At 54.0% G+C, this 18330-nt stretch overlaps 1 protein-coding gene across 1 annotated transcript in view; it reads right to left on the bottom strand.

Moving 5' to 3' along the window:
- Positions 1-18330, bottom strand: part of EDAR (ectodysplasin A receptor) — a 103976-nt gene that overhangs the window by 28050 nt on the left and 57596 nt on the right. Inside the window, exons 2-5 of the mRNA XM_011980556.1 lie at positions 17569-17637; positions 16737-16859; positions 15840-16021; positions 10002-10087 (exon numbers count right to left, since the gene is read on the bottom strand). Coding sequence (XP_011835946.1) covers positions 10002-10087; positions 15840-16021; positions 16737-16859; positions 17569-17619 — 442 coding nt within the window. The 5' untranslated portion in view covers positions 17620-17637. The remainder of the gene's footprint in view (positions 1-10001; positions 10088-15839; positions 16022-16736; positions 16860-17568; positions 17638-18330) is intronic.

The raw sequence follows: 18330 nt of genomic DNA, 5'->3' as shown, positions 1-18330 counted from the left end.
GTGAAACCCCGTCTCTACTAAAAATACAAAAAATTAGCCAGGTGTGGTGGCGGGCGCCTGTAGTCCCAGCTACTGGGGAGGCTGAGGCAGGAGAATGGCATGAATCCGGGAGACGGAGCTTGCAGTGAGTGGAGATTGCGTCATTGCACTCCAGCCTGGGTGACACAGCGAGACTCTGTCTTAAAAAAAAAAAAAAAAGTAGAAAAGGGGCCGGGCATAGTGGCTCATGCCTGTAATCCCAGCACTTTGGGAGGCCAAGGTGGGTGGATCACTTGAGGTCAGGGGTTTGAGACTAGCCTGGCCAACATGGTGAAACCGCATCTTTACTAAATACAAAAAATTAGCTGGGTATGGTGGCAAATGCCTGTAATCCCAGTTATTTAGGAAGCTGAGGTAGGAAAATCACTTGAACCTGGGAGGCAGAGGTTGCAGTGAGCTGAGATCACACTACTGCACTCCAGCCTGGGCAACAAGAGTGAAACTCTGTCTCAAAAAAATAAAAATAAAAATAAAATAAAATAAAATAAAAATCTGGAAAAATAAGAACACGAGAAAGGAGGAAAAGAACTACCCATGGCCACCTTGGCTAAGTTCACTTTTGCTGTATTTCTCCCTAGGATTTTTCCTCAGACATGTTTTACATAGCTGTGACCAGTTTCCGAGCAAGGTGTGCTCTGCCTTCCCTTACAGCTATGCTTCCTAAAATTCCCCTTCTACGGAAAAAGTGTCACTTAGCGGGGATAAAATGGAAGCTGATTTTGCTCTCAGTCAAATCACTAAGAAACAGCCATTCAGCCAAAACAAAAGCATTCCACCACAGAACAGATCACGTCCTGTTCCAGACCTCCTAAAAGAAGACCAATCTTCTTTTAGGCCAGACTTCAGTTTTGCAAATAATAAAAGCCAACATGTTTCAAATGTATCTCCCACTCTCTCGCTTTTGTCTCTACCAGTTCTGGAGAAATCTGTGAAGTGCATTTGGTCTAAAGAAAAGCAGCCCCTGAGTCAAGGACAAGGCCAGCTGCTATCCCCAAATCAAGGTACCTCCCCAGCCTGGCCCAGCCCAGAGGAATGGCTCAGCACTGCGCCTGGTCAGCCCATGCAGCGAGGCTTCCAGGAGAAGCAAGCTTCCTAGTTGGGCTGTTTTTTTGTTTTGTTTTGTTTTGTTTGAGACAAGGAGGATCTCACTCTGTCACCCAGTCGGGAGTGCCGTGGCATGATCTTGGCTCACTGCAGCCTCTGCCTCCTGGGCTCAAGTGATCCTCCCACCTCAGCCTCCTGAGAGGCTGGGAGTACAGGTGTATGCCACCACACCTGACTAATTTTTGTATTTTTAGTAGAGAAAAATACATGTTGGTCAGGCTGGTCTTGAACTCCTAACCTCAAGTGATCCACCTGCCTCAGCCTCCCAAAGTGCTAGGATTACAGGTGGGAGCCTGTAATCCACACCTGGGCTGGCTGTTTTCTTTAGTAGGAAGTTCTCAGGAGAAATGCACACTCTTGTTCTGTGAGTGGGGGCAGCCCAGGAGCTAGTGACCAGCTGAGCTATCCACTCGTGTCTCCCCTAAATGGAGTGGGGCCACAGGAGAACGGGCTGTATGCTTCTCTGTCCTCACACCTGGTAAAGCAAATTGGCAGCTTGGCCAAGGAAACATTGGGCTTGGGAGTCCCAGGGCAGCTAAGAGTGCCTGGGACTGTCACAGGGTATGTAAGAAACGTCACCTGCCCACTGAGGGACAAGTGATGTTTCCTTGTGTTTCTGGATGATGAATGGAAGATTTTTTCCTCCTGGGCCTCAAACTTATGACAAATCTTTGCTTTCTTAATTTAGCCTCTTACTTGGCCTCGGAACCAGTGTTCTTGTTCGGGAAAGAGCTGGCCAGGCGCGGTGGCTCACGCCTGTAATCCCAGCACTTTGGAAGGCCGAGGTGGGAGGATCACCTAAGAGGAGTTTGAGACCAGCCCGGCCAACATGGTGAAACCCCATCTCTACTAAAAATACAAAAATTAGCCAGGCCTGGGGGCAGGCGCCTGTAATCCCATCTACTGGGGAGGCTGAGGCAAGAGAATCGCTGGAACCCGGGAGGCAGAGGTTGCAGTGAGTCGAGACCGCACCATTGCACTCCAGGCTGGGCAACAAGAGGGAAACTCCATCTCAAAATAAATAAATAAATAAATAGATAGATAAATAAACAAACAGCTGGTGGAGAGGTGCGTGCCCCTGGCTGGAAACCACAAGCCCACGTCAAACAACAGAGCATCCCCCTCACAGACCTTACTGAAGTTGCTCTGGAAGTCTCCAGCGTGATAAGGGGGCTTCAGACTGTGTGCCCATTTCTGTTTGCTGGGAGGTAGCCTCCCCAACTTTATCAGGTGAGTAAGCACAGGGGCATCATAGCACAGTTTCCAGCATGACCTAATTTCCTTTATAAGGGCAAACAAGACATTGAAAAGAAGCTGATCTGTCTGTTCAGTAAGGCGCTCAAGGGATACACTGTCAGAGCAAAAGAACAGCCGTGGGCTGTCTGTGAATGTTTGTCATCTTCGTCTCTTCTTGTCCCTTCCTGCCGGGGCTTGCAGGCTGCTTCAGGTGACAGGGTTGGGGATAGGGACACAAATATGCCCAGGCCTGTGGTCTAGAGTGGGGCGATAAACGCAGCCTAGTGAGCACACAGACACTTGTGGAATGCCTCTGCAGCCTTGCAGGGCTGGTTACGCAATGACGTCCCCAAACAATGCCTGCAGACATGACATCTTCCTGCACCCACAGGCACCCACCTGCCCTCGGCTGGCCGGCTGTGCCTCTATCCTGATCACCAGCCATTTCCCTCCCCAAACACCCCCAGCTGGCACCAACCAAACAGTCCCTGACTGTGCCGGGCTGCAGGTGTAGGCTGGGTGCTCCCTGGTGTGCAGGGATCCCTGAGTTGCTGAGAGAAACGCTTGCTCTGAGCATGTGTGCGCAGCCGAAGAGGTGGCGGCAAGGTGGGCGGGATGGTGGACCCTGACATTTCTCCAGAGCTCACTCTCTCATGTCAGGACTGGAGCTGAAAGCCAGCATCCAATCAGCCAGACCCCAGAAGCCTCCTCAGGTTCCGAAGTTCCCAGGGCCACTAGAGCATCTGCAGGGAGACGCTTCCCACGAGACCGGTCAGGAGAATCCCAGTCGCTAGATCGTTGCCCAAGGAGCAGGAGGACATGGGGATTTCAGACTTGCCTACAGGCCACCCAGGCCACCAAAGGGCAGCAGCTCACTTCCTGACATTGGGCCTCTTCCCTGTGCTCAGAGCTCGGCAACAAGGAATGGAGCTGCCCTTTCAGCAGAAGGGAGAGGGGCGAAGACCCTCAAATCACAAATACAGGCAAGGGTGCGCTAGAATTTCCAGAGTGGCAGCCCCGTGGCCGACAGACCTCGAGGCAGTGTGCTTGTGGCAAAAAAGGAAAAGGATCTGTCCCCAGAGCAGCTGTTTTATAAAAGCAACGCATGGCTCGTGTGGAAGCCAAAGGAGTGGATCTCACAGAAGTGCAGCAGCATAGAGGTGGGGAAGGAGAGGCTGGTTAACAAATACAAAAGTCCAGCCCGGCAGGAGCAGTTGTTCTGAGCTCTAGCACCCAGACTACAGTTGACAATGATGCACTGTATATTTCTCACAGCTACAAGAGAGGATTTGGAATGTTCGCTACACAGAGAAGTGATACATGTTTGAGGTCATGCATATCATAATTGCCCTGACCGGATCATGACACTTTGTATACATGTATGGAAATTTCACTCGGTACCCCATACATATGTGCAATTATTATGTGTCAACGGAAAGAACCAACATCTAGCTTACTTGGTCTGTTTTATCCACAATTCAGTGCCTCTGCCCTTGGGCAAGACAGAAAGTGTGCTAAGACCAGAGGGGGTGTCAAACGGGAGGTGGTGGGCCTTGCCATCCCTGGCTGCCCCCGCACACGTCTCTCACCTCTGCTTGCTGCCACTGTCACTACACATACAACCTACAAGAACAGGTGGGCAGATCCGGTCCCAAAGTGCCAACCTTGGGGAGCACTGGGTGTGGCTTGAGGACAGCTAATGAAGGCACCTGCAGAGCTTGAAGCAGGGGTTGGGTAATAAGCCCGGGTTGTTCTGCTATTTTTCAGGAGAGTCAGAAAAATCGCCATGGGAAACAAGCACCTACTCTGCATTACCCCTAAACGCTTGAAAAAAATCCATCCCAGAATCACACAAGTATGCATTTCGATATTATTAGCATACCAGCATCCTGTTGAATGCACGTGATGTCTAAAAGAGGTTTGGGCAAAACCCAGCATATTAAAAGGAAAAGAGAGCGGCCTGGGCTAATCCTCTTCCACTCCTTCTGCTGTCACCAGCTGCGGGTCCACAGACAAACCCTGGAGCCTTGCAGGGTGGTGGGTGGGGCTGGGCAGGGTGGGGCGCGAGCAGGCCCAGGGGCCTGGGCTGGAGATGCAGCCCTGGTGCAGCCCCCAGGACAGGCACTGGCACCCCCTGCACCTGCATGCAGGTTCTCCTGGGCCGGGGTCTACGCCTGTCTACTGAGGATTAACTCTTCACTAACCAAATATACAGTGTCTGGAGCTTTCCCCCCGTTCCACTGTGTGCTGTGTGTTTCGGTTCATCTGCCTCTTGGGATGCCTGTTAAGTGGAAGGTGCTCCAGGTGGGTTTCTGTTGGGTGGCCAACTGCGGGTCCATCTCCCCTCGTACACTTCCATGTGCACCCGAGTTTTGAATAAGCAAAGCTGGGGTGTTTGATAAAAGCTGGTATGAACTGCAGTCCCAGAAAACAGGCAAAAATGTCCATATAAGGCCTATATTAAAGTGAAAATGAGGCCAGGCCAGGTGGCTCACGTCTGTAATCCCAGCACTTTGGGAGGCTGAGGCGGGCGGATCACGAGGTCAGGAGATCGAGACCATTCTGGCCAACATGGTGAAACCCCATCTCTACTACAAATACGAAAAAATAATTAGCTGGGGGTGGTGGCACACACCTGTAGTCCTAGCTACTCAGGAGGCTGAGGCAGGAGAATTGCTTGTACCCGGGAGGCGGAGGTTGCAGTGAGCCGAGATAACACCACTGCACTCCAGCCTGGGTGACAGAGCAAGAATCCGTCTCAAATAAATAAATAAATAAATAAATAAATAAACAAACAAACAAAGTGAAAATGAGCAGGGACTGGTTCTGCCTAGCTCGCCGTGGAGTTCGAGGCAGCGGTGACTCCGGGAAGGGTCCTGCCAGGCACTGTGTTCCCCTTCCCCAGGAAGCCTCAGCCAGCCAGAAGCACATGGCCGGAGGGAGCTACGCCTCCATTCACAGCCACAATAGCTCATATGGGGGCCTTTGAGGTCTGTTAATCCACACAATTTAGAATCTCACCAGTATGCATTAGAGGCTGGCTGGGGTTCTCTGCAGAGGGTAAAAGATTGCACTTTTAGGAATGATCTGTTTATTGATTCTTACAGCTGTCAAGGGGTCCCAGACTGTGGCACTGGCTGTGTACCCCCTAGTGGCAGATTCTGAACTGTGGGCAGACTCAGCAGAGACTCCCGAGCTGTTCAAAGTGGGATTCCCTGGGAACTTGCTAGAAATGCTGAGTCTCGGGCCCACCGGGACCCGCTGTGTCAGAATCCATTGCTCAGCGGGTCCCTGGAGATGTGTGTGCAGTCAGGTCTGAGAGGCTCTGCGCCCGGAGCAGCTGAACGCTGGTGTCTGGGAGGCTGGGAAGCCCGCGTCACACCTGAGGGGTGGTGCTTGCTGTTTCGCATCACAGTAGGGCACCCAGGCACGAGAGATGGAAACCATGGAGTACACAGAGTAGCTGAGATTTCTCCAAAAGGCCAGCCTGCTCGGGCTTTGCCTCGGGGGCCTGCATCACCGATGATAAGAAAACAGCTGCCAGGCTATTGCAATCTTAACCCTCTGACCGCTATTTATTTATTTACTTATTTAGAGACAGAGTTTCGCTCTTGTCGCCCAGGCTGGAGTGCAATGGCGCAATCTCAGTTCACCGCAACCTCCACCTCCCAGGTTCAAGCGATTCTCCTCCTCAGCCTCCTGAGTAGCTGGGATGACAGGCATGCGCCATCATGCCCAGTTAATTTTGTATTTTTAGTAGAGATGGGGTTTCTCCATGTTGGTCAGGCTGATCTTGAACCCCTGACCTCAGGTGATCCACCCGCCTAGGCCTCCCAAGGTGCTGGGATTTCAGGGGTGAGCCACCGCACCCGACCCTGACCATTCTTTCTAGGGAGGGATTTCTGCTGCCCAGTGTCCCAGGCCCTGGGGCGCCCTCTCGGGTCTGAACTGTAGCCAGGCTAGAACCGGCAGTGTAGGTCGACGAGGCTCCGTGGTGCACCCGCCCTCTCTCCGCACTAGGAAGCTGCCTCATGGGGAGGCCTTCTGCCCAGTGTTCCCAGCACCCTGAGTGCGTAGCTGACTTCCCAGCCCTGGATCTCCGCCTGGAGCTTCAGGCCATCTCTGGGTTAGCTATCTCGGTCTGGATTTCCCACAGTCGCCTCAAATTCCACACACAGAGTCTCTATCTTCCCTCCACCTCCCCACTAAGCACCCTCTTGCCCCTGCCTTCTGCAGCTGAGCAAGTGGCACCATGTCCACATGGCCAGTCACGGAGACACCTGAGTGTCCTCTTCTGAATCTCTTTCCCCTGCTGTGTGCCGTCCGCACCCCTGGTCGGTGAGGAAAATGCAGGCCAGCTCATGGGTGGTGGAGCCATGCCGCCTGCTGGGCTGGGATACTTCATCTCTGGTCAGTGCCCAGTGCCTGGCCCTGGAGTGGGCACTCCACATGCATCGCCCACGCCATCACACCTCTCCTCCCGACAATCATGTCCCCAGTCTGCAGATGAGAAACTTTCCCAGGGGTGATCACTTGTAATGAAACCCAAGCCTGATGCTGGACCCTATCTTCCTCCCTATTACGCCAGGGCAACGTGTTGACCTCGCTGCCCACACTGTCATTACAACACAGATCCATTTATGCAGGATGGTGCAGGGAAAACAGAAAACCAGAAAGCTCTGGTCGCCCCAAGTACGTCTTGCTCTTTAATTTAACTGAAAAATAACCGAAGGCCTTTTCATCTCTTTTCACCGGGCTACAGGGCTCCACAGTATTGCAGTCACTGAGTACAGGCTCAGAGCTGGGGGTGAGTATGTTTTAATCCAAGGTGACAACCAACCCACAGCCAGGACTGATCTACAATCTGACGTCTGTTCTCTTTGATTTCCCTCTTGTTACTTGGCAACCCCAGAAACTGGAATGATTTTATTCCATTTTAAAGGAAAATATACGTTGCTTTTTCATTTCTCCTCAGGATTATTTGAGGGCTGCATCACATTAATTAACATCCTGGGGCACTCACAATGTGCTTCTGGGTGGATACGGTGGGCAAAATTGCCCCTGAGCCACACAGCAGCCTGGGCAGTTGGCACCACTGGGAGCTGCCCTGGGCAGGAGGGGACATGGAGGCTCCGGGAGGTGAGATAATTCGTTTAACTCAGGCAGTGAAGCTCCAGAGCAGGCTCATAACCTACCCTAGTGGTTCCCAAACTTGCTAAAAATGTACATTCTCTGGTTCATCCAGACCTGATGAATCGGCGGGGGGGGTGGTCAGCAATTGGAGTCGTAAGAAACCCCCATGGTGCTCCCCTGAGAATCACCCCCCTGAAACCCTCTGCTTCACAGAGATGCAGAGAAGCCGCCATCTCTTTTAGGATAGGAGGTGATTGCACTGCACAGGTGCCTCAGCGTGGGGTTCGAGCCCAGGAGGTGTGGGGGAGCGCTGTGGGCACTCCTAGGCTGGGGAGACCCTGGCACTGACCTGGGCCCACTCCTGGCTGGTGCCTCCCCTGCAGCTGCGACCCATTGTCTGCTGCAGCTCTCCTAAGGTGTGTGTCATCCTCAGTCAGGGGCTCTTGGCAAGTCTGACTGTGGTTTGCATAATCCACCATTTGTTGCTGCAGAGTACCAAGGATGTGAATTTCGTTTGGCGAGGGCCCAGGTAAATCAAGAAAACAGAGGGGAGGAGGAGGTGCTCTTGACCACAACCGTGGGTTTGAGGAAGACAGGGCCTGCTGGACCTGGGCAGCCAGTTGGCAGTTTCGGACTCCTGATGAAATGTTTCCTGAATCCCTGGCTGTCCAGGATGAGGCTGCTGACGACGGTCCTGTGTGTGGGTCTCAGTGACTCCACGGGGCTTTCTAGCTCTGACGTTTTGCTGACTGCTGGGCAGGTGCCCGGGGTAAAAAGATCCCTGGATTGAGACCAGTGCAGGCCCAGAGGTGGAGAGCATCACTCTGTTTGGCATTCACACTGAGGCCCCGCCCCAGGCAGGGCTCCATCCACCCCAAGGCCTAGCTGGCCGCATCTCCCCATTTCCCAGATGGGCAAGCTGAGGCCTGGGGCCTTGCCCAAGGGGCCTCTAACGAGAACACAGCAGGACTGTTTATTCCTCTGCTGAACTCCCTCAGGGCTGGATTCTAAGGCCCTACCCCAAGGCCTTCCTGGGAGCCGGCTTTCTGTTAAGCAGGCAAGGGCAGGAGGTGGGAGTGGGGTGCGCTCGTCTTTAAAATCTTCAGGACTCAGGGGACTGTGCTTGCTTTCCACATGTGACAGACCTCACTGCTGGACTTAGAGAGGCGCCCCTGCCGCGACTCGAGTCTATTCTGGCTGCCACATTGGACACTGAAGGCTGCGCCGTGTGAGAACTCTCGAACAGAAGGGCCCCTGAGGAGGGCTGCTCTTCTCCCAGGTTCCACAGGCAAAGATGCTTTTCCGAATAGGTAGGGAGTGTCTGACATCTTTCCGGACTGGTTCTTCATCCCACAATGATCTGGCCTTGAGTCAGCCTAGATCCCCACAGAGGACACGTGGACCATGGCAGCTGGCTCCACCATGGGTCAGGCTGGCAACCGAGCTGCGGCCTCCTCTAATTTGTGAATTAATTAGCATACGGCTGGCCAGGAAAATGGCTTTGAAGATGAGCAAACCCATTGGTGCAGGGCTCATGCACTTCAGTGATTTGGAAGGGACAGAATGGCTCTCCCTGCAGCACAGCCCACAGCACAGAACCCTCCTCCTGACTTGACCAGAAGGAGGGAGGACATGCTGCACCCCATTCCTGCTCCTCCCTTCCTTCCAGCGTGGTAAGATGCAGGCCCTCTTTCTTCTCCTGGACAACATTATTACGAGACACGGGGGTAGTGGGGCCTTACGGAGAGCAAAGAGAGGCAGGGTCCCAGGGTCAGCTGCTCCTCCAGCCTTGAAGGAGCCGGAGGGTGGCAAGTGCTCCTGCAGCCCGGGACCAGACACCCAGCTTCCTCCCAGCTGCCTGTCCTACCTGCCTTCGTCTCTCCCAGACCACACATCCAAGAGTCCACCCAGCACATTCCTCTGAGGCAGAGGTACCTGGCCCTTCCTCATAAACAGATGCCCATGAAAGCCAGACTGAAAGAACAGGACAGAAACACCCCAAGGCAGGATTATAAACTCCTGAGACTGTTAACGTGTGCTTTGTGGAATCGGTTTCATTAATTGTGATCACATTTATATTTTCCTTGGCCTCACTCTCACCTAGCGCTTCGTAGTACTTTGCAAAATAGTAGTACTTCGCCTCTGTGATCTCCTTGGTTTTTACAATAACCATGTGAGATTGGTAGGTCAGATGTTAGCACCCCCACATTACAGATGAGAAAACCGAGGCTCACGGAGGTTAAGTGACTTGTCAGGTAGCTGGTGGCCAACCTGCACTAGCACCTCAGCCTCTGACTCAAGGCTCAGCTGTGGCAGACCTCCCTGCCTTCACAGACCTGTCTAGACAGGCCACAGGCACACTTTCACTAATGCTGTTACTGTGATTCACCTTGTCCAGGTGCCAGGACCGGCTGCTTCCTACACCCTCTCTAGTGAAAGAGACCCATGCTGAACAAATACCGTGCTGGTGGAAGGACAAAGACACTCACATTCCTTGGTGTTGGGGGGCGCCAGGAGGCAGGAGTAGCAGACCATGCCGTAGATGTTCCTGGGTCTGTTCTCCAGCATGTAGTAGCTATGGGGGAGAGATAAGACAAAACAGAGACAGGTGAGCTGGACAGCACACAGGCAGGGACTGGCACAGAGAGCACGGCGGCCGGTCTGCAGGCCCACAATCCAAGTTGGGCATGAGGCCACGTCCAGTCAGCCGCCCGCTCTGTCCACTCAGTTTCCTTGGGGTTTCAGCCTGTATTAAAATGGAGCATTCTTTTAACAGTATTGAGCCGCCAGTGTGGGCTTTTCTTTTAATCTCAGCCCCTTTCTGGTTCCTCTCTCTGGTGGCTGTGTTTAGTGTGTGTGCCATCACCATCATCCACCAGAAATATCCCTGTGCCCCCACATGTAGGCCCTGCTTAGCCCCCCAGGGGTCACACCAACCAAGGCCAGACCCTCCTGGAGGAGGAACACGCCCTTGGTGGGCGCCCTCCCCAGAGCCTGCAGCCTGCTGGGATTACGGGCGTCAGTGTGCCTCTGGGACACGTGGAACTCCCAGGCCATCTGCACTGCTGCTGATTGCCACCAGAGTGCAGCTGCAGGAGACAGACGGTTGTGCTGTCCAGAGAGGTCAATGCAGGTGGCCCTCATGACAGCCGACAACACAACCAAGTTGCAAGTGCCTCCTCCTCAGGAAGCACTTTACGGAAGACACCCTTGGAAGAGCAAAGCCTTTACGCTGGGGTTGCACATACAGCGCAAGCGATAAATCATTCACAGTAGCTCCGTTTGAAGTCCTTCAGCTCCCAGTGATGCTCCATTTTGTCTTTCAGCTCCCCGATGTCACAGCGCCAGCCCCGTGGCTATATGACGGCTCAGGTCCTGCTCTCAGGGGTCTGCCCTGTGCCTGTGCTCCCTGCAGCTGCCCCACTCCCAGGCACAGCCTCTGCTGGCACCACCCTCTCCTTGGGGCTCCCAGCTCGGGCGCCTTCCCTCTGCAGGCTGTGGCTCCTACCCTAGGCTGGGCCCATTTTCCATAAACAGATGCTCAGCGGAGAGCGTGGAGCCATTTGTCACAAGGTGAGAAGTTGATTAAATAACATGAGTGGCGCCAATGCTTTCCCTATTGCGATTCAAGAGCTGGGATGAGAAGGAATATTTCCATGGCTGTTTTCTAATCTCTTTTTTATTAGCCAGGCCCCACAGAGGCCCCTGCTGATGATAGTGCTAAGCAGCAACCTGGTGCGGGGGTCTGTGGGCTCCCGCCTTCCTGAGCCTGGACTGTTACCAGTAATGTTAGGACCATAATTGCCTGCTCTCCCTCAAAGCCCTTTATCCTCAGATCCCTGTGTATCTTGTAAACATTAATTAACCAATCTCAAAACACCTCCCAGAGAAGCCACGACAGCCAGTTTTACAGCTAAGCCTCTCGCAAATCTACCTTCTGCCCTCCAGAAGCCACCTCTTTCTATGAGGCAGGCCAAGGCACGTGTCTGCCACCTGGCCTTGTGAGCTCACGGGCATGTGGGCCAGACCAGGTCCACCTGCAGCTTTCTAATGTCCCCAGCCCAAGCTGACACTTCTGAGAAACATCTCGGGCTCCTAGGCGGCCTCCTACTCCCCATCTCACCTCCTCCGTGCGTCACCTCCTCGTCCCTCGCCTCCTCCACCTTTTCTCACTCTGCCTCCAGGCATTCTCTCTCCCACCTAGGGGGATTGGTCCCGCTCCTGGACTCGGAGGCCCTCCAGGGCAAGCCTTCTTCACATCTGTATTTCCTTGGACCTTGTGCTAGGTACTGAGGAAGAATGGTTCTCTGTAAACACTGGCTGAATGAATGAATGACGCCAAGTTTTTCTCTGTGGAACTTCGATGCTGAGGTGGACAGAGGCCCCAGAAGGCCTGTCTGCCCATCCTAGTTCACACCGCAGGTGCCGGGCTTGCTCTCTGTCATGGGTGATGCTCCACGGCCACACGGTGGGTGCAGAACTCCCGGCCGTAGGATGGGTGCCCACTGGGGCCACTACATTCTGAGCATGGGGAGGGCGGTGGCTCTGTCCCACAGCTGCGTCTTTGGCTTGTCCTGGGTACCCAGGCACCTTCTGTCACAGGCTGGCCACCCTCATCCGTGGGGGTCATGTGCATGGGTACAGCTATGCAACCTATCAAGTCACTCAGTTAAGGAATATTGAAAGGTAATAAACTTTTTTTTTTTTTTTTCCCTGAGACAGAGTCTCCCTCTATTGCCCAGGCTGGAGTGCAGAGGAGCAATCTTGGCTCACTGCAACTTCCACCTCCCAGGTGCAAACAATTCTCCTGCCTCAGCCTCCCAAGTAGCTGGGATCACAGGCATGCACCATGACGCCTGGCTAATTTTTGCATTTTTAGTAGAGACGGGGTTTCACCAGTTGGCCAGGCTGGTCTCGAACTCCTGACCTCAAGCGATCCACCTGCCTTGGCCTCCCAAAGCATTGGGATTACAGGCTTGAGCTGCCGTGCCTGGCCGGTGATAAACTTTTAAAAACACATTGGCTCCAAGAGGCTGTTATGAAACTGTGCTTCCTCACCCCGTGAGTGTTCAGTGCCTCCTGACAAGGAGAAGCCACTGTTTTCTAGCACGTACTACTGCACACAACATTTCTAAATGTTAGGTTCTCTCTGTGGGACTAGCCTAAACTCCGCACGGTGTGGCTTACACCTGGGTCTCTCATCCTGGGCTGCACAGCAATGAAGAACACGTACCTGTCTTTTTCTGCCTGAGCTTGTCACCAACCCGAAATCAGGTGTTCATTTAGGGATCTCTGGCCCAGCTACAGAGTGTCTGCTCCCTTCGTCTTTCTGGAAAGGTCTAATTTCCTACATTTTGATTCATATTTGGCTTTCTTCCTAGGTCCCCCAACCTCTGTTCTATATCGGTTGATTAAGGTGTACAGCCCAGGACAAGAGTCAGTTTAAATGGGTCCCCTACGATCTGTTGTTTAGGGACGGACTTTCTCTCAGTCAGTAGATATAGATTTTCCCAGAGAGTTCCTTTCTTCAGAACTCTCATGCCTGTAAGGGACGCCGCAGGTTCTCAGATGTTCATTTTCCTCCAGCCATGTTGGTGTGCAGAACGAGTGCAGAGCTGCTGTGTCCTGCTCCCTGCCCCTGCCATCCAGAACCACGGCTGGCGAATCCTCCGGGGTGAGAAGGCGCCCTGGAGAGGTGGGGAAACGTAACCTCTCTCTCCTGCTTTCCTCCTGTTTCGGTTCCCAGGTCCTCCCACACAACCTCTCCCCACAGGAAAGCCTCGGGTGCTGCTCATTGTTCAGCCAGTGTCCTGGCCACACAGCCGGGAGGGTGGAGCATCAGGAGGAGTACCTGCCAAACCAAACCACAGGCAGCGGCCGGGGCCCAGGACACACTGGGACGAGGCAATTCGCATCCGTAGCCTGACAGCCACTCGGATTCAGGAATGAACGCAGCCTTTCATGGAGCTAGTCACACCGGTCTGCCAAGACTCCTGTGATCCTCCTCTGTGACACAGCATGACAGCCTCACAAGAGGAAGTGGGGCCTCCAGGGTCCTACCGTGGGGAAGCCTTGTCTGCAGTAGAGGGGGCGGCATGAGCCCCTAAGAGGAGCTGGGATTCGGAGGCAAGGCGGGGGCTTTCAATTTTGGTGGCGTTGGGACTGGCAGCGATGATTTGAGCAGACACAGCACATTGCGGAGCCAGCCTGGAAACTGTTCCCATCGTCTGCACCCCTGTGGAGCAGAGCGAAGGCACTCTGAGGTGCGCGCTGAGGGTATCTCTGCACTGGGTCCCTTGCCTGCCTAGCAAGTGGGCTGGGCCTTGCTATGTCCTGGGTGCTGGTGTGGACTGAGCAGGTCACTGTCCCACGGAGCAGGGCAGGAGGCATCAAGATTCCAGCACTGGAAAGAATGTTAAAAGCCCAGAGAGCAGCCTGCCCACGAATTCTGCAGATGGCCGTCCACATTCACCTGAATCCTTCCAGAGGCAGGGAGCTCATCACCCTTCCAGTGTCCAACTTGTTTAGACATTACACACTTTCTGGTAAATGTATCAGAACCAAGCACGTTGTCTTCAGGCCACAGAGTCAGCCCTGGCCTTCGAGTACTGATGGACACCTTCTCGGATCTGAACCGTAGCCAGGCCAGAGTCAGCAGCACAGATCAGCGAGGTTGCGTGGTGCACCCGCCCTCTCCCTGCAGTGGGAATTTGCCTCCTGGGGAACTCTTCTACCACAGCTGCTCCCAGCACCCTGAGTGCGTAGCTGACTTCCCAGCTCTGAATCTCCGCCTGGAGCTTCAGGCCGTCTCTGGGTTAGCTATCTAGGTCTGGATGTCCCACAGTCCCCTCAAATTCCACACACACAGCCTCTATCCTCCCTCCACCTCCCCACCAAGCACCCTCTTGCTCCTGTCTTCTGCAGCTGATCAAGTGGCACTATTTCCACATGGCCAGTCACGGAGACACCTGAGTGTCCTCTTCTGAATCTCTTTCCCCTTCTGTGTGCCGTCTGCACCCCTGGTCAGTGCTCTCTTTCAGGGGGCTCTCAGATTCTTCCTCTCCTCTACCCCCAACGCCTCTGCTCCAGCCCTCTCCCTGCCCACAGCACCCCTGGTCCCGGGGCTCTAGGCTTTCCCTGCTCAGCCATGTCCCTCGCTGCTTCCAGAAGGACGTCCTGCTGTGTCCTACCTGGCTCAGCAGTCTGTGTGCTGACCTGCATCGGCTTCAAGCTGAAGGTTCAAGTCTTCAGCGGTGGTTTCCAGAGCCTGGTTCCATCTGGTCCCTGCCCTCCTCCCCGGCTTGTGCACACCTCCAGGTGTGCAACTCTTGCTCTGGCCACAGGGACCCAATCAGAGTCTCAGGCGCTGCCCAGCTGCTCATCCCTCTGAGCTCTGGCATCAGCATCTCCACTTGCAGGCCTCTGTCCTACTTCTTAGCCTAACTCATCCAGGTATCACCTCCACAAATCTCCCAAGACCCCCGCTGACACTACCTCCCCAGCCATGAGGTGAGAAGTCCTTCTGCAACTCCTAAGACACTCTGAGTGTGCCTTATGCACTGAGCTGTGGTCATCTCCCCCATCCCCACCGGCCTCATCACTGCTGCCCCCTCTCCCACCTGTACCAGCTGTACCAGGGACACCACCACTGCTTTTATTTTTAGTCTCCATTTGTAGCCTTTGCAAAGCATTATGCGTTGTGGCCACTAGGGGGAGGAAGCAGCAATAGCCGTGGCTCAGGATTTTCTGGGGATTGACGGTGTATTTTCCTGGTCCCTGGCAGAACTTGCTGAGGTGTCCTGCCTGGAAAAAGGAAGATTTTCTTTCTCTCTTTCAGGCTAATTGCATTTTCAGTTTTTTTTTTTTTTTTTTTGGAAAACTTCTGATGCATAATCGTTTTGGTGGGATTATAGTATCATATGACTCAAATATTTTTATTGATAGCGTCCCCACAGTGTTCCCAGAATACTAAAGATACTGCTTTTGTATGAACTTTTAGTTTTCTTTTTCCCAAAGTGTTTCACATGTGTTACTCTACTGTAAGTATTCAAGCAATTTGCTTCCTTTTGGTGGTCAGAAGATACTAGGATGGTTAGTGGCCACTTAGGAGACACAGAGGCAGAGCCTGATGGGCTGCCTGTCCACCGCAGGGGCCAGGACTCTCCGTCCTGGATGCTGCCCCTTGCGGGACAGGACCAAGGCCAGGTGTGTGGCTGCACTGAGGCCTGCAGTGTCCATGACCCCCTGTTCCCAAGGTCCTTGCCCATCGCCCCTTGGGGTTTTCTGCAGAAAGCATCCCAGGGTTTGCCAGGAGGGCCTGTGCTTACCCAGGAAGACAAGGGCCACACTCGGCGTCGTTCTCCATGTCCCCCGGCGTCAGCACGGTGGCCCGGAAGAAGCCCTCACAGTCTTTGTGGCGCCTGCATATCTGGTAGCCTCCTTTGGAAAATTTCTCCGCCGGGCAGGGGACGCAGCCATAGTCCTCGTCTTTGGTGCCGTAACCACAGGACTGGCCGGGGGAAGAAGAGAGGAGACACAGGTAGGTGCAGCAGCCAAACCACACCGACTTGGCCCACGGTCCTTGGGCAGTGACGTGCCGGCTGTCTCCGGAAGCTACTCTTCCTGGGCCTTGGTTTCCTGGCTTGTCCTAACTGCAAAGCCCCCAGGAACCAGCTCATGCTCCGGGTTTGTCCCTTTCCTTGCCACTGTCTAGATGCTGCCCCTCTTCTGAGCCTCCCTGAGATGAATTCAGCGAGCTGCTGGAATGCCCAGGCAGTGCAGGTAGCACTTGGCATCTAACTTTCCTCAGCTTGCTACAAGAACCAGACGCTGAAACCCTGGAGGTTTCCCTTAGTGCTTAGCTTGCCCAGAGGAGGAGGGAGATGCAGCACTCAGGAAAACATGTACTAGTACTGGAGAACATTTCAATCCTGCTTCCAATCAGATGACCTGATGCTCGTTTAATCAGGGTAGAGTGGGAAAGTGGTCCTTTAAAAACATTGCAGAACTGCTGAAAAATCTGTTTACGAATGCTCAGCCGGAGAGTGCCGTTCCTGGGCTCACGGCAGCTCTCGCCGTCAATCTCAATGTCCAGGGAGTGTGACTGGCTGGTTTGATACACCCTGGCGACCTCTCACACAGCCATGCAGGCTCAGGGCACCAATGCCGCAAGCAGGAGGCCTCCCCTGAGAGCGCACGAGGCCCCAGGAGGGCTGGGTCCTTACCAGGTAGGGCTCCTCCCCTGGCCCGCAAGTGGGGCACTCCTGGCACAGCCCCGTAGTCTGGTTGTAGTATTCGTTCTCGCCGCAGTTTGAGTATTCCGCTCGGGCCGAGCACATCAGAGACACCTGCCAACAAAGAGGGGTGTTGTGGCCTCCATATCTCCTTAGAAACATGTGTGACTCCCCCAAGAGCCCAAGGTTGACATAGGAAGGGGGTGCTCTGTGGTGGGGGCTCTGTCTGGGAAGGTGCCAGCTTGTGAGTGCTCACTGCTGCTGAGTCTCCAGTAGCTCCTGGTTGATCACCTGGGCACGGCCAGCCCCCACTAGAACCACCCTGCCTCACCCCTGCTGGCCAAGCCTCGTCCCACCATCAAGGCCTGCTCTGAATTCTCCTCGTCAACGCACTTGCCAAGGTCATGGAGGAGGCGCCCCTGTCCCCCACTGAGCCTCTAATACAGTGGCTCCTCAGAAGGCCGGCATGTCCAGGAGGATGGGGGTGGGGGTCTGAGTCTTTCAAGTCTTTCTCAGCTGTGCGGCCCCTAAGCATGAGCTCATCACACAGACACTGGGCTGTGTGTATCACACCACAAACAAGCACTCAAGAGCGTTTATATCCTTGAGACCCTATGAAGGGAGCTACCAATGGAATCAATCTAACTTCAGCCTGTGGCCGAGTTCCGTGCTTTGCAGGCCTGGTTTCATTTCACCCTCAGAAGAACCCTGTGAAGGAGGGACTATGACCAGCATTCCCATTTTACAGCTGAAGAGGCTAAGAAATGGTCCAGCCATCACCAGGATGAGGGCGCTGTGAGAGTGAGGGGCTCAGACCACTTACCACCAGGACGGGGAGCCAGGGCGTCTGCGTGTAGTCCCCCACATGGGCCATCCTCTCCCAAGGGCTTACCTGAAAGATACGCATCATTAGCTGGGCACTGGCGGTAGCCCTCCAACCGGGGGTCCGGCTACCTGTAATTTAACCCCACTGGACATAAAGTGCCTTCCAGCAAACAGAGGGGAAACTATACATCCTAAAAGAAAAGGCAGACATGAAGCTGAAGCTGTACCCATGCCATTTGAGCTGATTCTGGGGCCTTCCCAGCCTCGCGGCCATGCCCAGGAGGGAGCCTGAAAGGAGGCTGGGAGCACATGGAGGGCCCACAGTTAAACCTGAGGTTAGTAATTGTGTTTCTCGTGTTCAGAGGGTTTGGAGAAACCCAGCCTTACATGAGCTTTAAGTCTGGAGTCCTCTAGGCCAGTCCTGGCCTTTGGGCCCCGGACACAGGAGGACCCCTGGGAGAGACTGCCGGGAATCAGATTCTGGTCTGTGTCCCTTCTGAATGCTCTCCCAGCCCCACCATAAGGTTCTTCCCTCTCTCTGTTAAGAACAGGTTGTCCATCCAAGTGGACAAGTCCAACAACCTAACTTTACAGTTGAGATAGTGGGAGCCCAGAGAGGTTAAGTGACTTGCCCCGGGTCACACAGCTACTTAAGGGACTGAGCATGGCTGCAGCTGAGGTGTTCTGATGCTTTTCACCAACTATTAATATTACACGAATGCACTGCCTTGAAGGAAGAGGTGGGTTTATTTTTTTATTT

Source organism: Mandrillus leucophaeus, unplaced genomic scaffold, assembly GCF_000951045.1.
Source record: "Mandrillus leucophaeus isolate KB7577 unplaced genomic scaffold, Mleu.le_1.0 Scaffold214, whole genome shotgun sequence".
Taxonomy (NCBI): Eukaryota; Metazoa; Chordata; class Mammalia; order Primates; family Cercopithecidae; genus Mandrillus; species Mandrillus leucophaeus.
Note: the sequence above shows the minus strand (reverse complement) of the source record. Positions and strands in the feature narration are given on the sequence as shown.